Below are 22,844 nucleotides of genomic sequence, written 5' to 3'. Positions count from 1 at the left end.
TTACCAACCATTTGATATTTTTTGGTTCCCTCCTTGTTTCCATTGTTATTACCCCAGGTGTTCCAGTTCTCCCCTATCCTCTCAAAATCAACATTTTTCCAAGGAATTGAACCCAGCCTTTTCAATAGACTCTACACTTAAACATTTTTTTATTCTTATTATTACATTTATAGTTACGTTTTTCATCTCAAAGTGGCATAAAGCCACCAGGATTTGTTGTGCAACCGAGGCGCCGCCGCACAAGCTCCACTTCGTCAGCCTCTTCACTTTCAAGTGCATTGTCACAATCAAATCCTGATCTGAATGAGACCTTCACCATCCTTGATTCTTCTGTTTCTGATGCATCGTTGATTCCTTCTGCCTGTGCACGTAAGGTCCCTGCAACAAAAGCTAGTCTGAAGCCTTTAACTGGAAGTAGTGCGCTGTCAAAAAGAGGGTCAAATGTTATGAAACCCAAAGGGAAACCACAGCCTGTGAAAGCATTGCCACAATCTGGGAAAGTTAGCACCAAAAAGGCTCCACAGATTTCGAGGTCACTTGGCAGTACACCAGGAAAGCAAAAGGGGAATGGAATGTCAGATCAAACACTGAGGAAACCTCGTACACCCAGTGAAGTTCAAAGATCAAAGTCATTTACAACTCCTAGAAAAGCAAGCTTTACAGCCAATGAGCATCATAAGGGCAGTTTGAACTCTGAGCAGCTTGTGGATAACTGTCGTCAGACACCCAGTGCAGTACAAAGGTCCAAATCCTTTACTACACCAAATAATGCTGGTGCAAAAAACAGGAGCAGCATTTCAGTTAGACTTACACCATCCAAAGAAAAGGACGCTGGACTTCCAGCAACACCCAGGAGGAGAGCAAGCAACAAAACAACACCAAGAAAGAGCCTGACTACCATCCCAACACCTGTGCGAAGACGTGGCAGTGCTGTGGACACTTGTGCAACAAGTAAAGCAGGCCCTTCTCAGGCTCAGACCAGAAGCAAAGCTCTTCTCAGGCCATCCACTCCCAATGGTGGTAATTCTGAGGTTAAGGCTGTTGTTACTCCACCTAATGAGGGTAAACCTTCATCCGTTGTTTTAAAGTGCTACTGTGACGAAATTTGAATCTTCCCTATCGAAGCCATTTTGGCACATAAACACGTAGTCTGTACGAGAAGAAGAATGCTGTTTACCATTTTCAAATATCTCTTTTTGTTCTGGAGATATTCAAGTTTTTTTAATATGCAAATTAGCCAAGTGATGACGTCATAAACCCTACCAAATTTTGATCAAGTATGATGGAGAAAGATATCTCAGCCAATTTGTATCAGAAACATTGGTTCTTTGCACTAAGATTCTAGTTGATGTGTTCCACAATATGAGCATACCATTTTTGTTACCATGGCAACATACTGGGTTCCAGACCTCCCTGATATTAAAAGCTTGCAGACCACCTTTGGCGTTCTGTTTTGATATTTGCAAATGGTGCCTCATCTGCATGATCCTGTCAGCATATAAAGATGTTAGGTCGAGTTTGTGGCCTTAGTAAATGTATTTCTAGCCTGAGATCACCAAAATATTGAAATCAGGTTGGAGGGGACTGGAAAAGAGTGAGTCGCCATGGGAACCAATTTCTTTACAGTCGTAGGTGTGTTGCCTTCAGAACTATCAGCTCACCAAGTTTCAATGGTCTCTGTTGCAAATTGACCGAGATAGCTCTATTTATATTCTTGATGTTCTATTGGGTTGGGTGAATGACGTCATCAGCCTTCTCATTTGCATATTTAACACATTTTTCAAACTTAAATATCTCTGGAACCAATGCAGATATTTCCAAACGGTAAACAGCGTTTTTAATGTTTCATGGTACTCTATGTGATGAACCAAAAAACTCAAGGGATAAAAATTTGATCACAGTAGCACTTTAAGTAAAATATTATTGTACTTGACAAGTTTGCTTTATCTTTATGGTAACATTGATTTTTTTTTAACCGTCCACTTGCAGTTCCCAGCAAGGTTATGAAAAGGAAGTCTCTGAGTGCAGGTGGACAGAAGCGACGTTCTCTTCTCCCCACCCCCATGAGGAATAACAAAGTTACAAAATCACAGTCCCAGAAGTTGAATTCAAGCTCAAAAAAGTTTGGCTCTCAGGGGTGTCTTCCATTCAACATCTCGCCATCTTCAGAGTCCATTGTGCCAAGAATTGCCGGGGGATCCTCAGATTCTCTTGTAGATGCAAAAGCTGAGGTGTTGAAGTCAACTTCCAGTTTATCTGATCCCTTTTCTCCGGTACCTCAGACAATTTCTGCTCATCCAATCATTGATTCTTGTGCCAGTGGAGATTCACTTCCAACAAATTTGATTGAACTGTCACCCACCTTGCCAACTGAAGTAAGTGACCACAACTGGAATAAAAAAAATCAACAGGTTCAAGTGACATGTATTTTTTCCCAGCAATTACAACCAAAATTGTAATAAATTGAGAGCAAATAATAAAAAATAAACTAAAAAAAAATTACAGCATTCAGGATTGCTCTACCTTAATTTTAGCATGGTCTTAGTTTGAGCAGCAGGCATAGCTGAGTTGGTTTTGCTGTTCAGGTATGCAGCTTTTGGAGCTAGAGAACCCAGTTTGACCTTTTGTGACTTCAACCTCTCTTTTACTTTTGCCTGATCTGTGTAGCACTCACTTTAGGAAAGTGGTAAAAATGAACGCATTTGGGTTTGATTCACACCAGCTTCAAAGTTAAAGGGTCTACAGTGTGCCAATGTTGAAAAACAAGTTTCCTTGTACTATAATTATTAATTTTGTCCTTTTGAAGTGTTTAAAAATAAATTGAAACATGCCCGACAATGTTTGGTGTCCAACTTGTCTGACACCACCCTCCCTTTTTCAGAATCCAGCCATCCTGAGGAATGTTGGTCAGCTTGAAATTCAATAGCGAAAAACATCATGATGGAGGAGCAGGGGGGAGGGGGGGTTATGGAAAAGAAATGCATGTCACAGTAGGCCAGGATAACATCAATGCTGTTGCTGAACATTTTATTTTATGCATCCATGTTGAGTACAGTAGCCACACTCCTCAATGTTGTCAAATGTAAATCAGGAGCAGGGATAGCGCAATGGTGAGAGCACTCACCTTCTACCAATGTAGCCCGGGATTCATTCCCGGGTTCGACACAATATTATGTGGGTTGAGTTTCTTGGTTTTCTTTTCTGCTCCGAGCAGTTTTTCTCTGGGTACTCCGGTTTTCCCCTCCTGTCAAAAACCAACATTTGGCTTGATTTGTTCCGATTTCAGTTTATTTGTAGTCTCCCCAATTACATGTAGTAGAGCATTCATGCTTGACTAAAATAATAACCTTGAGATTTAAATAAAGTGATTATTATTATTATTATTTTTGAAGCAAATCACTTTACAGGAATAACTTTCTTTTAAACTTTTATATTTTGCAGGGAAATCTTATTGACTTGTGAACACAGGAAATTGTTATCAAAATGGCAGTGGCACCTATTACAGTTTAGGTAGTCAATATCACAGTTAAAGAGTCCATGGTTGACATGCAACCAGAAAATGAGACTTGTTAATGGACAGGGATAAAGCTAAAAGAACCAGCTTCTAGCAAACTGCACTTTTCCAGAAATGCACTCTTCTCCTTGACTATCATAACATCATTATTTTGTTCCCAAAGACTGGTGACAAATATTGTGAAGTACCCACCTTACTAACAGTGATTTGGATGTAAACATAAGCTCCCTTAGCCAAACAGGTATCATACTGACCTTATTTTTTGTAAATAGATTGAAAAGAAAGCTGTTTCAAGTTATTTTGCACTTTGTGTAATTATTGAAAATTGCATGGGCATAATCCATTTGTGCAGTTCCAGACTAGAGATCAGCTAGAATCTGCCTCATTTCCAGCTTTCATTTCGCCCGAAATTTCACATCCTCGGAGACCCAGGGGTATTCAGTCAAGACACGATGAGAATCGGGACTGGCATAAAGTTCAAGTAAGGCGAGAAGAGCCTTACTTGAAAACTGTACGCCAGTCCCGAATCTCGTCGCATCTCGACTGACTGCCCCTGGGTCTTCAAGGATGGAAATTTCGTTATATTTTGCCAAAAAGTAGCGAAATTCGTTTGCATTCTTTTTGCACAGTACTGTAACAAGGTGCTTGAGCACAAGAGAACAAAGGGAATGGGATAGCCAAAGTCTCTCAATTTCTCCTTCCTCTTCCTATAATCCTTTTGGTCAATAAGTAGCATTATTATATGGCTCTGTCTCACAAGGACTGGGAACTATCAAGTTCACGAATTTGATTGGCTGAAATCGATATTGACCGCGGTCTAGATTTTCCCATCTAGACTGGCATCTAGACCGGTAACGTTTTGCGGTGAAAAGATGCAAACTAAAATGCAAAAATATTGAGTATTCTCTTCTACCAATATTTATTTATGGAAGTGCCAAACAGCGTGATGACAAAGGAGAGGATGACGAGCAAACTTTGACAGAATTAAGTTCAGCTCATCGCCACTCATCGCCATTCGCAAGCAAAATGTCAGTTAGTACAAACCAGTTACATTAAACGAATTAAATTGTTCTTGTTTGCCATATAATAAACATCTTATTAACTGAGCTTAGTCAGTCTGTATGGGAGAATCTTGACCGAGGTCGTATGTACAGACCTCACTGCGTTCGGTCTGCACTCACGACCTCGGCCAAGATTCTCCCATACAGACCTCCTGCTCGGTTAAAAAGAGCTAAATATTATTGTTTGCATTGTGTAAGAAGCAACTTTATATGAGTCAGAGGTTGATATAATTATAATAATAATTTACAAGCCAGCTATAAATGTTCTTGCCAACAACATACTTGATCAAGTAAGGTAGTTAAAAGTTTAATAGAGTTTAAGTTTTAAAAGTCGTTAACAGATAATCAAGGATGAATTTTTCAAAATGGTCCTTGTCCTTTGCAGATGTTGCTTTGTACAACAAAATATAATTTCTAGATAAATCATACACATAAAACTATACACTGTGAATAGATTCACTGGCAGGATCCATCATCTAAGGTATGGGTAGAGATCCTATCAAAAGTTTGTACACATGTGGAGTACAGGAATTAAAAATGATACTTTGAGCTATGAAGAACAGCTCATGGAAATTCAACGACCTTGTAGCAGTCCTTTGAAAAATCATTATTTTGAAATAAACAAGCAAACCCATGGCAGTAAATTCCAAACTTTGTCTATTAATTATATTAATGAATTAATGCTAAACACCATTTCTTCATCCCAGCTTCAATTAGGCATACACATCAATTTGTGAAATGCTTCATAGATCATAGCTGTTAAGGGCAGAACAAAAACTGACCAACTATTTATTTTAAAGGGGTTATTTCACCTCATTTTAGCATGTTTATGGGAAATCTTTAGTTAATTACGAGTTTAAAACTCTAAAATGGTAATGTGTAATTTATAAAATTAAAAATTATTGTGACACCACAAACAAGATGATTCTGAGCAAAAACGACCTTTATCCAGGCAATTTGCCATAAACTTGAAAACATCCGGCCAACCTTTTCCAAGATTACCCAAATGCAATCTGTTTCAATCTTGTCCATTTGTGTCCTTTCACTTCATTTCTTTTATGTTGTTCAACAGTTTTAAGTGGTTATTGCAATGTTTCATTCTGCTTTTCGGGCATTTTTGGGTGTCATAAAATTACAACATTTAGCATGACATAGCCCCTTTTAATGTTTGAATGTTATATCAACTGCCTCTTAATCCAGCAATTACCATATTATTTAAATTTAAAACCGCCATTCTGACCACCATTGCTTCAAGGAGTTTATCATTATTTCTCTATGATTAGTTCTCATTAGTAATTATCTAATAAATCCAGGCAACCCTTTCCATTTTTGTTTTATTAGGAAACCTTTGTGTCTCCTGGCAAAAGTTTCAGGAAATGACCAGACACATTACAGGAAATTACAGAAGTTTATTGTAATTCTAATAATGGTTTGGTTGTTTTGGCAAAAACTAATAATATTATAAATATGGATAAAGAGGTTTCACCAGGGCACTGGGAAAACAGAGCTGTGAAAATCTATGGCTGCCTTACACTTCTAAACAAATTTACAGTAACTTCCCATGAAACATCTCAAAGGTATTGAATTTAACAATGTCTTCCTATCCAAAACCTTAATGAAACCTGGGTGATGTTATTATGGCAGTAAACTCTTGAAAACATGTTCCAATATCTTTTTGTTACCACATAAATCTTTGCACCTCTTCTGGGTCATGAGCCCATTGAAATGGTTTCTTCAAAAATAAATGAATGGTTATGGCATTAACACAGACATACAGGAAACATTCCATAAATAACCTTGCATATGACACAAGTGGGATGTGAAGCCGAAATAATAAGTATGGGATAATAAAATAACGGAATTCCAGAAGTTTTTGTGGAACAGTTACCATAGCAACACAGCTATAGAACATGAGAACCCAAAGGCTATGTTGTCTGGCAGCTAATTTACTATGAATACAAAATCCTGCAAACATGTAAAGTGGTACAAGAGCATATTTCAATGACCAATGTCTAGCATAAAATTTCCGCCATATGTAGAAAGGATAATGACGATTATCGGCAAGCAGGTAGTCATGGACATAAGTAAATTTGTACACAAGAACAATCATGAGAAGTGCTATTAAAAGTACCCCTATGAATTTAAATGTTTTCTTGAGAGTTTTGACAAATTTGAGATAACCTAGGATGTCATTTGGAGAAAGAAGTAATGGACAACTGAATGATAGAGTAAACAACAAAAGATAAAAAAGCTGTGGAAAATTTAGGCATGCTTTATGTTGAGTTTTGTCTCCCACAGCAATTCCACCATTCCAAAGTATGAAGAGTCCAAATACGAGAACAACTGCACCATATGCCCACAGCCTCTTGAGCAGTTTTGAAAAATGTTTGATAAAACCTCCACAAAACATCTTGAATTCTGTTAACAACGCCAGTGAATTGCTAGAATTTGATTGGTCAACAAGTGGTTCTAAAGTTCGCAACGCGGCCACTCCAGCAGTGAACACAACCCAAATCACATTAGTCTGGCGAATGGCAACTGACACAAAGCCAGCTAGTGCTGCTGACATGTGATTTCCACAGAGACCAAGGTAATACATGAGTAGCACAAAGAATACAGAGCTGGAATCGGTGTAGTACAGGAAAGTGAAAAAGTAAAGAACTGGAAACACGATGAGGACAAGAGCTGTGGCTGAGCACTTTGTCACAAACTCTTCATTGAACCATTTTGTTGCCTCTCCCTGTTGAAAAAGTGAAATACTAATCAGAATCTCATAGGTTGGACGCCTGTCAGAAACACTGCTATTTTTCCTGAGTGTGCCTACACTGGATATTTGACACCCAGTTGACATTTCAGTCCAAGCAATATGATTGGACAATCAACATCTGAATCTACATGTACATGCTCTGCCCAGAGTGTTTTTCAGCAGCCAATAGGCCTTTTGCATGATTACAGCATATGCTAAAAATTCACCACCACGCCTCATTTGCAAAAAATTATTCACATCATCTGACCATGCAATACTGTTCGCACATGGGTTTTCTTTACAAGTTTGATTTTCAAGGCTTGGTCATAAAATTAGCAAGTCAGACATAAACATGCACAAGAGCAATTTTATCTCAACAATGAAGCACTTGTCTGTGGCAAACGCTTGTCTAGCTCTGAGACTTGAAAACTATTTCCTTTCCAAACTGAAAGAATCTCTACATTTTAGATGGATGTTGTTTTAATCGTTTAGTGTATTGGGACCTTAGTAACACATTAAGTCCATCATCTCGCTCAACATCATGTTGTGTCATTGTTTTGCCGTAACTGAAACAACCCAAACCTTAACAAAAATGCTAACCTTAGGCTTAAACATTACTTCTTAGGCTTAAGTTAGCATTAGTTGAGTTTGAGTTGTTTAACTATGGTGAAACAATGATCTGCAACCTGCAATTTTACACACTGCAGCCCCTGCAGAAGTGCAATGTTAGGTGACTAGGCCAGCAAACAATGTTTGTTTGACAACAAAATGTTGGGTGAACTTGCTTGATTTACAACCAGATCATTAAAAAGTTTTAGTACCACTCAACTAGTGGACTAATGCAAATCCTGTATTTTGATTGGCTACGCTACTAGAGGACTATTAGTAATAGTCCTCGCGTGGCGAAAAGCGTGACACTTTCTTTCGTTTTATACCCAAATAAATATTTGTTCAACTTGCATTTGCTAACTTTATTATTGCCTTTTCTGTCCAACTAGTTGGGTGATACTAAAACAATTAGACCCTTCGCCCTCAAGGGCCACGGGTCAATAGCCCATGAGGCGAAGCCGTATGGGCTATTGACCCGTAGCCCTCGTGGGCTACAGGTCTAATAATAATTATTGTTAAGTATTAAGGGGTGGTTAAACATGTTTTTTTAGAGAGACATTGGACAGAAATCATGAGAAATGTAGGATCGTTTAGCTACGGTTTCATTTTGATATTGTGCTGTGCATTACTCTACAGGCGCAATGATGATTCTCCTTCAAGAAGCTTAACAGGGTTATCAAAATAATCCATCTCCCACCTTGTGTCCTTGAGATTTTTTTACATCCACTGGACAGTGTAAACGGAGCAGAAGTTGTCTCAAAAGGCAAACATTTCCCAATAGAAATGGTATATTCGTAAAACGAAGGAAAGCAGTTGAGCACAACGCATGCAACGTTCGTCCACGGAGAAATGATAAAACTCGTAATCCCACAATCGACACAAAGTACATCCCAGGCAAGGTTGTTATCTTCGGGTCCCAGTCTCGGAACTTGTAATGACAGTATTTGTGAGCTTGAGGTATGTGAAAAATCTCATCCATGTATGGTTTTGGTTGCTTAGCGTTAAACTGAATGAAAATTCCCACAGACAAAGCCAACAAAGCAGAACAGAACGAGAAGAACGGAAAGGCCGCCATTTTGATTCCGGAAACATGGCATTATGGGAACTACCACTTCTGAAAAGAACATGGAAAGGAGCTTGGGAATGAAGACTTCGGAGCCAGCGCGGTAAGAAATCCTTTAATAAAATTTTTAAATTTAATTACATTCACATGTTGAATACATAAATTAAATTGTATTTTTACAGAAATTCCGTCATTTATATATGTGATTACTTATTAATGATATCAAGAGAAAATTAGGGGACAGAGAGGGGGGCTCCCGGTCCAGCCCTTGGGATATGTCATGTCTACGAAAGTTATTTTTAGACGAGCGGAAGTCTTCCGAGACGTCCGCATGCAGGCCAACTTCGGTCCGATGTTTGAAAGAAAATAAATATTCATCAGCCTTCCACGTACGCCGTCATTTTCTCTTTTCATTAAGAACCTGAGAGCAAGGCAAGATTGCATGCGGACGTCTCGGAAGACAGACTTCCGCTAGAACAAAGACTTTCGCTCGTCTAAAAATAACTTTCATGGACATAACATATCCCGGCCAACGCCCTGAGCCTCCCTCTCTGTCCCCTCATTTTCTCTTGATGATATACATGCAAAATTTTCACCTTTATTGCACTAATTATTATTTCAACTATCTGCATTACTTTTCTGCACTCTGTTTGGAATTAATTGACGTGCTCTCAGCCAATCAACACGCAACCTCGTCCCCAGGGTCTCTCTTCTTCCCTCCATATCATATCATATCATATCATATCATATATCTTTATTTACCCTCGGATTTTAGAGTAGCTTGGTGTAGCTAATATCTCCGAGCATTTACCCTCCCAACCATGATACAACACAGAAGACAGACCACAACACCGGGAGCTACATGCCCTACTCTTTGCGACAAGTGTGCGGGTTCTTTTACGTCCCACAGGATTATGAACATTGAAGAGTTGTGAGACGGGACCTCCGGCTTATCGTCCTTATCCGAGAAGACTAGAGAGTCTAACCATTTGCAGATGTAATTACAAAGGCAGCACTTTCTCCTCAGTTATTTAAAGACCCTGAGAGTGGTCCGGCCGGAGTTGAACTCACGACCTCCAGCGTGACAGCCCGGTGCTCAACCAACTGAGGCTCCACCGGTGCGCGGAAGGAAGGGAAGAAGAGAGACCCTGGGGACGAGGTTGATCAACACGCTGATAGAAAGTAATGCAGGGACGTAAGGCGACCAAACCTCATGGTTTTGCTATCACGTTTTTTGAAACTTAATGCTATCTTTGTTTTGCTTTCAGAGAATACACGTTCAGACAAATAACGGACTTTTCATTCATAACCGCATGAAACCAAACGTATTGTCTCTGCCATCACGTTTTTTAAACTCAACGCAGATCAGTTGTTCATTTTGCTAAAATTCACGAACAAACAACATTTTTCATTTATGATTTCTTTCCTTCAAACTGTGAAATGTTCATGTGAAACAAGGACCGTGACTGTAAAACCCACTCAACTGTTCTCATTGATACAGATCCCTCTCGTTTAACCGTAAAACAAATATGATTTATTCGTTTATTATTTATTTATTTATTTATTTATTTTTCGAGGGAGACAAATTGGATGCACAAAGCCTATTTGTGGAGGGAAAACAGCCGGTGTGGACACTTTCTCTTCATTTTTCTCGCTGAATTTCTTTTGTGTTCCGAGTTCCGAGTTCCTCTTCAGTTTAAACGCTTTTTCTGCTGAAATCAGTAGCAGGATGCCATTCTTCTGTGCAGGATGTGGAGGATACCGTTTTTTGGTGTTCATCACATGTCTCACAGAATTAACTTTAAATGTCAGTGAACCCACTTGATCCGAGTTTCTGGTTGGCTTTTTTTAACTTTTATTGTTATTCAAGTTCCACTGGCAGAGATTCATTCCGAGCTTTTGTTGCAAAGCCCACTCAGGTCCTTCTCTATGGTTTGCGTGGACGTCTTTGCAGCACTTCCCTGTTTGTAGCATTTCTACGCTCCCAGGTCTTACTCCTCGAAATACTTTTCTTAGTAATATACTATTTTTGTTCGCTTACCAACTTAGTAAGGTGGTGGCTTTAGCGTACAGAATTTCATACAGCCATTTATTTCTTTCCTCCTCACATAAACAACACAAGAAATGAGTTGTACGAGACACTATCTTGTTGGAGCGTATCCTCTTCACTATCTTTATGCAGTACCTGGGATGACTTGGTATATTCAATATGTATACTGAAATGTTATTGAAGAAGATAACCTCTTTTGGTGTACCTTCTATCCATTCCTTTTCGGTTCCATAACAGCACAAACGATTTTTTTCGAGGACAAAATATCCGAGTTTCCATTTTTTCAAAACCCCGCTTTTCTTGAGCAAATAGCCACGCTTAAGTATTTCACCACAACAATGTACGCCTTCTGTATTCATGTCCAAATTGTCCAAGAACTTTAGTAACTGACAAATGAGAAGTTGTTTTTCTAAATGCAACTATCTTGAAAGGAATCCCGGTTTCCTTTAGACGTTGTCTTCCCGTGACTGAATCACACGCCAAGGAATAAACTTAAATTACTTACAAACAGTTTTCCAAATATCTTTACAAAAACTCGACGTTACGTAAACGAAGTAAACAAACTGACTGAAACAGTAGTTTGTTCCGGATATTCATATGAGTGTTTCTCGCGTGTCTTCCAAATAACATCTTGTGAGAGACTTGAGAAGTCACCCTTAAAGCGCGTGAATAGTTGTTTTTTCACCTATAATTGCGCGGCGGTCTTGTAACATCTTAGCCTTCAACCTCGTTCCCAGGGTCTCTCTTCTCTCTTCTCTGCCTCCATTGTCGTCAACGACAATGGAGGCAGAGAATAGAGACCCTGGGAACGAAGTTGCTTAGCCTTCCCCTCTGCCCTTCTGCCCCACCGACCATAATTGAGACAAGGTTTGGCCGCTGAGCCGAATAGGGAAACACAAATCTAACAATTAAAGTGGACTTTTGACCAAATGTAAAGCACACAATGAATTTGACCAAGCCTAGTGTTGGTATCGTTTTCACAGCTATTGTAAAAAAAGCGACTAGTTTTAGTTTTAGCCTTGGTGAGATTTAATAAATTTAAGACTGGACTTCTACCTTTCTGCAAAGCAATAATGATTGGAATTCGAAAAATAACGAGAAGGAAAATTTCTGAAACTGAGGTAAAGTACTAGCCTGCGGTCGTGCGTTCTTTGAAAAGAACGCCTGATCGCAGGTTAGTAAAGTCGCGCCGGGTCACGAGTTGCAGTAGCTAAGCACGTGTGCCATGGCGTGTACAAGAGCACGATGCATTTTGAAACCGGTTCAAATTAGTAAATTAAATCGAACATTTAATTTACAATCATCAGCACTGAGTTTCACAGGAATGTACTGTTCAGTCACTTTCAATCTTGAGTAGCATAGCATAGCATAGTATAGCCGCACATTACTGTTACCAAAGGTCGTTGAGATATAAAAAGCTTGGAAGATTTACTCTGCTCTTGAGTTGGCACAGTTCATTATTGGACAATGAATTCACAACTGAGTTTACAATCACTGACACGTGATCTCCAGCCATGGATTCTGTAGAAATCAGTTATTCTCCTGTTAAAAATCATCATCGGTTCGATTAAGAATTGTTTACTCGTCCATTGAGATCATTCGAAAGTATAACTGAAGCAATGGCTCGAAACATCAGTCATTGAGTCGATTATTTTAAGTGAAATAATCGTTTTCTGAGGTGGCATGCACGTATGAGTTTTATAGCGGTTTCTTCAGTATGACCGCCTACCAATTAAGTTATCTGTTCGCGTGTGCCAATTAGTGCACCAGGTTGTTTCGCTTCATTTCACGTCTGACTGATTTCGTTCCAGAAGCCCTCTGTCTTTGGGTGTCAAGTTCTGGCTTTCGGTGAAGTAACTTTTGCATCATCTTTGGATGCGGAATACATCAGGTAAGTGATGTAGCTACTTATCTTTGTCGAAACTGTCTGGAAAATCACAATTTAGGCAGAGCTGTTATCAGGCACGTCTGTTTCCTACGTCAGTTGTTAGAGTAATCAAAACTGGGAGTTCATACCTTGTTTACTTAACGCTAAGAGGAATCTACTTCAAATAAAAAACGGGTCGTGGAAGTGTACTGTTGTTTACTTAGGCCAAGATCTAAACCCAAACGTATTGTTTTCATGTTAAAGCACATTTTCGTTTATATTACTTTATCATTTTGCGTTTCTCAAAACTAAGCACTTGTTTGTCTCAGTTGAGTGAGTACAGACTAAATTGCTCATTTATACTGACATTTCCTATCTTGTACATAACAGTACAATACCTTTTCTGGTGCGTTTCCCTCACAATAAAAAAACGAAAAACTGTTGAAAGTCCTAGCATTTAAATAGTTTTTTTTTCTAAAACAAACCTCTTGACCGTCGGAAGTGGATATATTTTATACATCAAACGTAAGGTGGATTTTGTTACCTGATCGCCGCGCAGTGAAACGACGACATGAACAATAGCACACTGCAGGTATATCTGCATTAAAAGACAATGAAAAGTAAAAGAGGGTTATCAAGTAAGCCGATTTCGTTACCGTGTATGGTGATCACAAATTAGAGCCTTGAATGACAGAGTGCTCACAGTTTCACAGCAAACCTGCTAACCACTGTGAAAGAAGATGACAACCGCATACCAGTCATAAAAGCATTAGGAATCATGCTTGAAACCTAGCACAATATTCATGAGTATTGAACTGTAAAACCTGAAAAGTTCCATCTTGATTTCCCACTGCTTTAATAATGTGTGGTATGTAACGTATTGGGTGATAACTTCCAAATCAGAGGATTGTTTCCTTCGTGTTTTCTGGATGTCAACACCAGTCGCAGGGTGTGTATTAGTTGGCATAAAGAGTGGAGAAAGTTTACATCATGTCTTTGTCAAGTGCATCATAGCACGACTATTAGGAGTTTCGAAAAACATCACCGCACTTACAAATTGTTTTTATTGCGGAGTAAGTTTTCTGGCTTAATTAAGGGGGCCAGTTTTAAACAGGACCGGAGACACAGTGGGCTAGTGAACTATCACAGTCACTGTATAAATTACAGTCCCGTAATAGAGGGATGAAAAAAAAATTGAGGAAAAGAAATCACTCTTAAAAACTTTTTGAAAACAAAGTTTTATTTTATCATTCAACTGCACTGAAGTTGTTACTTATTTCTCGTTTATAACGCTTTCAATAAAAGAATGCAAATATTATCTGATCAAAGAATTATATCCTCTCCAGTGGGCTCTGCATTCCATAATATGATGGCATGATACGTAATCTTACCTTCACTTCATACTTGTCGTCGGGTGAAGTATGCACTGTTTTGAGGAAAAGAACCTTTTTCACTGTCCAAAGTTCGGCGTATTTTTACTGACAAAATCTTTTTATCTAAGCTTCCCGTATTTATAAATAAAAGCTGCAGTTTAGTTTGTTTACCTTGACATCGAAAGATACCATTTACTGAAAACGTTTGGGTTATCATTTTGCTGGAATTCAAAACAGAGAATTTGAAAAACTGTACTTATGCGAGACGTGCGCTGATAGGACTTAAATAAGAAAAAAGTTGTTTTTTTTGTTTACAATGTCATGGAAAACATTGCGGCAAGTCTGGTGTCAAGCGCATGTAAGCGGAAACCAGATAAAGGTGATAGGACACAAATGGAAGAAATTTTTGTTTTTTTTGATGCCCCGTTGAGTTTATTAGTCAGGCATTCCGTCTGATTGATTCATTATCCTGTGTGAAATACCTAGGGGAAAAATGTACTCTTTCTGTTCTAAAGTTGGCGCAGGCATGCGTATGGCAACTTAAGCGCGATGTAATTTTTGCCGAAATTCTTAACACAAATAAGGTTATGATTATAACGTCCCCGTTGTTTGTTTGTTTGTTTTTTCTTTTGCACGGCAACAGAAGTCAAAGTGATAGCGTGCTGATTAGCAAGAACGATGGACTTGATGAGTTTTTTATCTGATGATGAATGGCAAGCTGTAAAGGAGCCATTGGAGGATATGGAAGGTACCGATAATTTGAAATCTTGCCGCCCCTAATCCTTTAAAATAAAACACCAGTTAATCACCCGTGTTATTTTGTATGTTACCTGTGTGGCTGGCGGTTCTGTTGTTGTGGAACGCGAGAGATCTCGTGCCTTATCTCGCCGCTCGAAATCTCCCGCCCTCCCGCAACAACAGAACCGCCATCTGCGCAGGCTATTGTGTATGCAGCTCACTGCTTCCAGTCTCTTTCTTTCTTGCGGTCCCAGTGTCAAGTGAAAGACTCTTTCAAGTCTACATTCTTGACCTCTTTGATCCTGTAGCCTGCATGCATGGCCTAGAATTCTCAAATACCCAAATTTAAGCCGTATTTTTGCGTCAATACGCAGAATGAGAAAAGGCAGAATACGTCACATCAGTCGTCACATCACTCCAAAGACATACTGCATGCGTAAACTGTGCCATAACCGTGCGATCTTAACGTAGGATTGTCATTTACTCTAAATAGACGAAGAATATTTGGATTTGAAGCGTTTTAACCCAAAATAGTTTTATTAGAATGTTCTTATACGAGGGTCAGGATGGGAGTGGCTCAGCTATCAGCTAGATTTTCGCCCATTTCTCAGCTGTCAGCTACATTTTCGGTCATTTGTCATGTTAAAAAACACATGAACAATTCTCAGCTATCAGTTAAAAAACACATCGCTTCTCAGCTAACATTTAAAATTTTGGCCGAAGCTAAGCTATAGTTAAGGCAAGTTTTTACGCTCCGTTTCGGTCATATGACGTACTAAATATAGCTGAGGTTCACCTAGAACACTGAGGAAGCACGAGGAAAGCCTATTTAAAGCTGCCCAATGACAACTTTTTTGTAGCCAGAGGCTGCCATCTCTCAACCACTTAAAGGTTTCTCTTCTTCTCACGAAGAGAGACCCTGGGGACGAGGTTGCACCTAACCCCTAAAAATAAATGTCGTGAATAAACAAGCACGTTTTCCAGAGTACTTCCTCGAAAGACTTTTTTCATTCGCTCAACTCCTCAATTTTCTGCTAGTTTTTTAACTGCGGAAAATCCCTCCGAAAAAGACGCCATTTTTTGTTCAAGTCCGTGCACGGGAACAATTGGAGAGAATGGGATTAGTGACGTCAATTCAAGAATCAACATATTTCACTTCCACTTAGAGCGGTTTTCAATTGAGTGTCGAAAGTAATTAGCGAATTGCATTGGTTTTGCATTACTTCACTCAGTGTCTGGTTCAAAGTTCTCGCGCCACTTTTTCAACCAATCAGTAGTAAAACCAAAACCCAATGGTGGCTTGCGCGTGCACATTTCCCGCGCTCTGTGTCGGCTACGTGTAATTACTTCAGGTTTTGATTGGTTTACTGTATTGTCTCCGTCCCTTTTGATTGGCCAAAGTAATTACTTCGCTTTTGGTTTCACGACACTCTATTGAAACTCGCTCTAAGACCACTTTATTGGGTATAAGTAGAATTACATTTTCTATTCTCATCTAAGCCCGTAATGTGATTGTAATGTTCAGTTTTTGTTGAGAGGGGGAAACCTGAGTGCCCTGAGAATAACGGGAAGCAGAGTAGAAGAAACAACTGCTTGGATATGATGTTTGGGAGTAGGGGTCATGAATGTCACTGACCCCATTGTAAAAAATTGAATTTTTGTTTTTGTTGTGTTTCAGGTTTTGATGAATACCGTATCGTTCACCGCTGTTCTGAAGGGGGTGGAAAATTCAAATACTCGGCGGTGCACAAAAGAGATGAGATTCCCGTGGAACTTCGGATTTCTGGCGCTTCTCCTAACAGAGACCCGTTGAAAGAAATTCAACTTATCAAACTACGCGTGGACAACGACAAGTACATCACTGGAATGGAAGACTGTGGCGACTGTGTTGTCAGGAAATAATGTAACACATTGTATTATTGCTTACAACTATTGTGACTTAATTAAGTGTGAACTAACTAAATAAAAACAGATTGAAACTTGTATTTTGGCAATTTAGTAATTGTATTTTAATGCATGATATATTGTTTATTAGTGTAAGTACTGTTATTTTCACACTATTATATAAATTTTAACGGAATCACTGTTTTAAATACTTGCTGTGTTCACTTTTGTTATTGCAGCCTCCGCGGCTGGCGGAATGTTTATCGCGGGATTATTTATACACGCACGAGATCGACTGCCTTCGAGAATTATTTTAACACTCGCGAGTAAGGCAGTCGCTCTCGTGCGTGTTTAAATAATCCCGCGATAAAACATCCCTCCAGCCACGCAGGCTATTGTTATTGTTAAAACTCTATAGTGAAATACAAAAGAACGTCTTCGAGCATGCGCACTAGCTTTGGATGACAAAAGGTTCTTAGTGCGTGTGCGCAGAACTCGCGCAAGTGCTGCAATCGGAATTTCGCTAATCATGGCATCCTCCCAACTCCGATACGTCGGATTTCATCGCCTTTTTTTCGGTTTGTCAAAGTGTGGGGCAAATATTTAAACTAAAACATACAATGTAGCTCAAAGCAATCTTCCGCATTTAGTTAGATGCGAGGATCTTTCATTCTTTACAAACTGTATATAAAAATAAGACCCTTGTATCAGGGGGTATTAAGTTCGTCCGTCAGTGATCTTAACGACGCATTCTCCTGCGCCGTTTTTTATTCCTGTAATATACAGCTTGTTATTAATAAGCGTGAGAATCAGCTGAATTCGACGACATCCTTTTAGGGGGTCCCGCATCTCATCAGCAGGGCCTTCCAGTAGGACTGTACTGGGTGGAGCTTCGTTGTCCTCATCATCTTCAATCAGATACTTATAACCACCGCCGTCCTTTTGAGAACGCGCAATTAGGTACATTTTGAAGTCTAGGATACAAAACCATTTTAAGTCATTACCATTTGATCCCCAAAGGTAAGTCCTTTAATTCATTTTTGAATTGGGACTTGGTGATGGTATGACAGCGTCATCAAAGAAAAGATCAAAAACGTATTTCAATTTGTTCCTCATTTTACATTAACAATTTGTTCACCTTTTACGAACTTGCCCACCACTCCAGGAACAAAATTGACCCCTTAATGTTCAGAATAAGAAGAAAACGAAAAGTCGTTTTTGTGTGCTATCGTAATCTGAAGAACTTTTGATTTGTTCAATTTATATTAAGCACTGAAAGGAAAAGAAACGGATCGGTCCAACCTGAAAAATTCCGCACAATGCAATCACTGCACTCTGCTCATCAAACGCTATTAGGCGGTGTCGATTTGGGCTGATGTGTTTTAATTCTCATTACCTATTCCACTCAAAATGCAGTGATAAACAAAGCAGATTTCAAATAGGTAATGGTGTACGCTACCTTCATTAAAAGGTTCCTCCGCTTCACGCCATAATTGATTTGAGAGCAGATCCATTAGACTCATTTTTCAATCCTATCAACAAATAATTGAGCATGAAGTATTTTAACAGACACACTCCTCAATTATGGGTTTTAATGGTACGTGGAGTTTAAGGTTGTAAATCATGTTTAAAGAGAAAGACAATCCTAGGAATGTTTGGAATAAGAGACTTTCAAAAAACGAACGAACTGTCTGACTCCAACAGTTGACACGCGCCTCTTGTTACATATGCGATTATTTTATGTTGTAGCGTGTTAATTGTCCAAACTACTCAAACTGGATTCTTTTCCTTTGAGAGATCTCAGAGGGCGGCAACCATTTATTGTTACAACGTTGACTGAAAGGAAATTTGTCATTTGGTTTTGAACTTTTAAATCTGATAACAAGGCGTCAGAAAACACATTTCCTTCGAAGTAATACCTCGCTTAACGTAACAACATCAAAAAAAGTCGATTTCATCTTCTTTAAGACGATTTTTTTGGAACAGGTGTTCGATTATGTAAATCTAATTTGTTTCAAAACTGAAATTTCGACTTAATACTCCTCTGTCACAAGAGAACACTTATACATTTGTAAACATTTTATGAAGGAATGTGCGCAGATAACAAGATATTAATTTAAAAAATTATCTCAAAACAACTTGACCAAAACAAAGGCAATTCACCAGAAATTATAATTCTGAAAAATTATTAAGTATACCAAAATCTACAGTTTCTTCTCTGAACACTCGATATTAAGGGTTTATGTAAAGGTTTCAAGGAAACAAAACTTGATTTCTAATTCGTTTTATAAGTGTATTAATCTTTAACAGGGTTGGACATCTCTTCCGAAGATGGTTGAGGTAAGTTATAGCTTGCATGCACTCGTTGCGAAAGTGAAAGAAGTGTTTGAAGTTTTTGGAGGTTTTCTTTACGTAAAGGCTACAATCTGGGTCAAGATGCAACATTTTTAAGTGGCCCGGCTTTGGCCGTAACTTGTAAGCTCTCGGAAAGCGAGGAGAAGAGTCCGAAGACTAAAGTGGTTCTTCCGCGCTTCCTAAGCTTAACTCTAACCTTAAACCCACAACATTGCAAAATCGTTGATTATTTAGGTTATGTAAACTTTAACATTTAGACAACAGCAAATCACCTTCAGTTTTTCGAATGAAAAAGCGCTTAAAGTGGGTCCACAGCTTGTAAACACTAGCAGCATGAAAGTACTTCCTTTTGTGCCAACATTAGCATTGATCCAAATCTTTTAACTCACCGGTAGTACAAAAATTCGATTATCTACACGTCAATCACCGTGCATTATCTCTGTTGTCCATTTCCTCTCACTATTAATAATCCCCATGGTTTCTTTTAAATCACTAGATAACCAAAAAAGGTCACGTTTATTAACACAATAGATATAATTGGCGCTTGAAAAACAGTTAATAAGTGATACCTATGATGTTGGTTGGAGATTTGTATAACGGGTGATTGGCTTTTTGAAATGAACGTGACTTTGTGGTAAATTGAAATGCTTTTAATTCAGAGGTTTACAATTGACCCTAATAACATGTTTCTGTTTTAGTAGACTTATGGAATTTGAATGATTGTACGACAAATTTCGGAAAAGTCGATAATGTCGGAGAAAGCCTTTTTCATTCGACTGATTTCGTCAGAGTTAACAATCAGGACAAATTGACCTCTTTAGCTCTCCCATTTCAGACCACGGGATGTTACTCTAGAGAACAGTTTCTTTCAAATGTCGTCTTATGCACGTGCTTATGTACGAGTAACTTATGAAAAAACAAAAGGAGAGTTCCCTTGCATCTCGTGGTCTGAAATGGGAAAATAAAACATATAACGGTCATGCAATTGCGAGTGCGTGACTAGAAAGAGTTAAAATTAATCCATCTGTTTTGCTCCTATCATTGGAGTTGTCTGTTGCCTTCGACGCAGTTGATCCCCGGGGGCCGGGAGTTGATCATTCTGTGTTGTCGCTTAGACTCTCCAGTCGCTATGGACTTCATGTAAATGAAACAGTTTATCACCGATAAAATCGTACTCGAGTGGCATTCCTGGGATGAACCTAAGAGAACGTTCATCACTTGAAAGTATTGTGTTAATAATGAAGTTTTTATAAGGCTGAATTTGGTCTGAACAGCTGCCTACTTTACGATAATACTAGCTTTCTTGGTAAGTATCAATTATTTAATGCTCCATTAGTTACTGTGTACCATGATATATTTGGACGTGATTTTCAGCACGCATTGCAAACCTACAAATAAAGATTTCAATTTCCAAATTGCAAAAACAATCTTTGTCATGAGAAAATGCGCCAAAAATTCAAATTATATTATTCGTTTACCGTCATTTAAGTCTTTTTCCCGCAGGTCAATTAAAAAAAATCAATTTTCAAACTTTACACATTCTTTAGCGATGAGCTTTAAAAGTGTGTGCCGTACCTATGACGTAAACTATCGGCAATTGGTTCCAAACTACTAATGCATTATTCATGAAAATATGCCAGAATCTCCTTCTCCTTGTCTTGTCAAGATGTCTCCTACTTTAACTTTGAGAAAAAAATAAAGACATTCGTATGGCTCAGAGGAGGGACTCCACGCCATTAATTTTGTTCAAAGGTAAGCGTTAGCGACATCTCGAGTGCTTTTTTCATCATTTGTTTGTTCGCCGGCGAGTGGAGGAAAGCAACATTGTAACGATTGCACGTGGCCCCAAGTTTACGAGTTGAATATTTAGAATTCAGCTTCAAACTTATGCCATTTGTGAAGAAAAAGTTATTTGATATTTAAACGTTCCACGGCCGGGAGAATGAAGTCCTGAATTTTCCTCCTGTTTCTCAATTTCAATGTTCAAAAATGTTACAAACGTGTTACATAAAATCAATTGATAAAAATTCGGTAATTTGCTATAAAATATGCAAGTTCTATGTGATGAAGTGAATCCCAACTCCAAAGTATTGTCTTTCTAACAATTTGCGACTGAAACTGTCTCAACTAAAGAGAGAATTTGTGTCCTAAATTTGGTTAGCGTTTCGAAACAAATTGTTTAATTTGGCTGTTTAGAAAACTGTACAATGATAATCCATGTTTGCTAATCAAGTGACAAACGATTAAGCGTGTAGCGTCTGAAGATCATATCGGATTTTGGTATAAATTATTTCGAAACTAATTGCTTGTTTTGCACGTTTTGCAGGAATTAACTGTCACTTCAAGAAGACTTATGCGCGGAGACGGTGTTTCTGACAAAAGTACTGTTCAAAGGTTGGTATAGCAAGTGTTTTATTTTACGAACATCAGTTGACCAAGAGGTGTTTATTTTAGTTCTTGTGAGATATCTAATGAACTCGCCTTTAATTTATAATTTCAGGACAAGATCAAAGAGGAAACCAAACACAAGAAAAAGAAGTTCAAGACAGTTCAATTGGGTGGAAGTCTACAAAGCTAAGAATCTTAGTAGTAGTGTACAGTTTAATGGTGGCTTAACAACATATATAAATTTCTGTTAAGATTAGATTACTTTCAATTTTCAAGAGGAAAAAGCAAGTGCCCTCGTTAGCCGGCACCTCGATTTACCCGTTGGAAGGAGGACGACGCATTTCAGGAAAGGAGAAACAGGACAAAAAGTTCACAGCAAGGATGTCAACAGTTGATCGTCTTGCAGAGATTCATGTTTTTCATGGCAAACTAAGATAGCTCAAATTCGTTTTCTTCTAAGCCACCATTACAATTTTGAGCGATTGCACTTCACGATTCTTTGTTCGCCACTGTTAGCGCAAAAAGGCAGCGATTTTCTCACCAAAAATGCGCGATTTTGCTCCAAATTTTGAGAGGCCATTTGGACATCTTCTGCGAAAGATAAACGATTTGATAAGTCTGGAAATGATCGCTCAAGGTTGATCTTTAAAAATAATATTGGTCTGTATGTAGCAACAGGTATGAGATTAAGGAGGCATTGGCATTTCAAACGAAGTTGGGACAGAAGCAGCATGTCTATTCCGGGGGTAGGCGTTGGGGGTGAGGGGTACCATAGCTGAAACAACACAAACCTTTATAAAAATGCTAACCTTTGGCTTAAGGTGCCTATCACTTCAACACAGTTTTCACGTCATTTTATTCTCAGAAATCGTCCAAATACACTGTGTTGCTTTTAGAAAATTCACTTTTTTTATTTCCAAAGGATCTTGATATTAGCAGGCAAGTCAGAACTTTAAAGAAAATGACAAAACTTTTAAGTTTATAAGACATGTTTCAACAGAAACATCTGTCATGTTTAGTTGATAAAGGTACAAAGCGTTAGAAGTTGAATTTATAAGTAGGAAAAAGTGCTAATTATGCTAGTGACAATGAAATGTACATAAAACGTGACAATGTGAGAATCTAAAACTTATCCTTTTAATTCTCACATTGTCACGTTTTATGTACATTTCGTTGTCACTAGCATAATTAGCACT

The 22,844-nt window shown here is 38.6% G+C and overlaps 2 protein-coding genes and 2 long non-coding RNA genes across 5 annotated transcripts in view; 2 read left to right on the top strand and 2 right to left on the bottom strand.

Moving 5' to 3' along the window:
* The window catches only part of LOC138011492 (G2 and S phase-expressed protein 1-like), a 10,256-nt gene extending 4,419 nt beyond the window's left edge, over nucleotides 1-5,837 (top strand). The window contains exons 7-9 of one of the 2 annotated variants that reach the window (XM_068858508.1): nucleotides 174-1,062; nucleotides 1,990-2,375; nucleotides 3,442-5,837. In XM_068858508.1, the coding sequence (XP_068714609.1) occupies nucleotides 174-1,062; nucleotides 1,990-2,375; nucleotides 3,442-3,462 (1,296 nt within the window). In that variant the 3' untranslated portion in view covers nucleotides 3,463-5,837. Of the gene's footprint in view, nucleotides 1-173; nucleotides 1,088-1,913; nucleotides 2,376-3,441 lie in introns of those variants that run through there. The other variant, XM_068858509.1, reaches the window with a different exon arrangement.
* Nucleotides 5,838-5,991: 154 nt separating this feature from the next.
* LOC138011493 (dol-P-Glc:Glc(2)Man(9)GlcNAc(2)-PP-Dol alpha-1,2-glucosyltransferase-like) lies at nucleotides 5,992-9,046 on the bottom strand. The gene is made up of 2 exons (XM_068858512.1): nucleotides 8,628-9,046; nucleotides 5,992-7,315 (listed from the first exon to the last, which is right to left on the bottom strand). The coding sequence occupies exons 1-2, from the start codon at nucleotides 9,003-9,005 to the stop codon at nucleotides 6,254-6,256; spliced, it is 1,440 nt and encodes a 479-aa protein (XP_068714613.1). The 5' UTR covers nucleotides 9,006-9,046; the 3' UTR covers nucleotides 5,992-6,253.
* Nucleotides 9,047-17,741: 8,695 nt separating this feature from the next.
* Nucleotides 17,742-19,641, bottom strand: LOC138011494 (uncharacterized). Its single transcript, XR_011124726.1, has 3 exons — nucleotides 19,533-19,641; nucleotides 18,365-18,437; nucleotides 17,742-17,879 (listed from the first exon to the last, which is right to left on the bottom strand). It is a non-coding gene; the product is annotated as an uncharacterized lncRNA (long non-coding RNA).
* Nucleotides 19,642-20,791: 1,150 nt separating this feature from the next.
* LOC138010865 (uncharacterized) lies at nucleotides 20,792-22,618 on the top strand. Its single transcript, XR_011124573.1, has 3 exons — nucleotides 20,792-21,012; nucleotides 21,587-21,654; nucleotides 21,761-22,618. It is a non-coding gene; the product is annotated as an uncharacterized lncRNA (long non-coding RNA).
* The last annotated feature ends 226 nt before the right edge of the window (nucleotides 22,619-22,844 follow it).

Source organism: Montipora foliosa, chromosome 7, assembly GCF_036669935.1.
Source record: "Montipora foliosa isolate CH-2021 chromosome 7, ASM3666993v2, whole genome shotgun sequence".
Taxonomy (NCBI): Eukaryota; Metazoa; Cnidaria; class Anthozoa; order Scleractinia; family Acroporidae; genus Montipora; species Montipora foliosa.
This window is presented reverse-complemented; position numbering and strand designations above follow the sequence as displayed.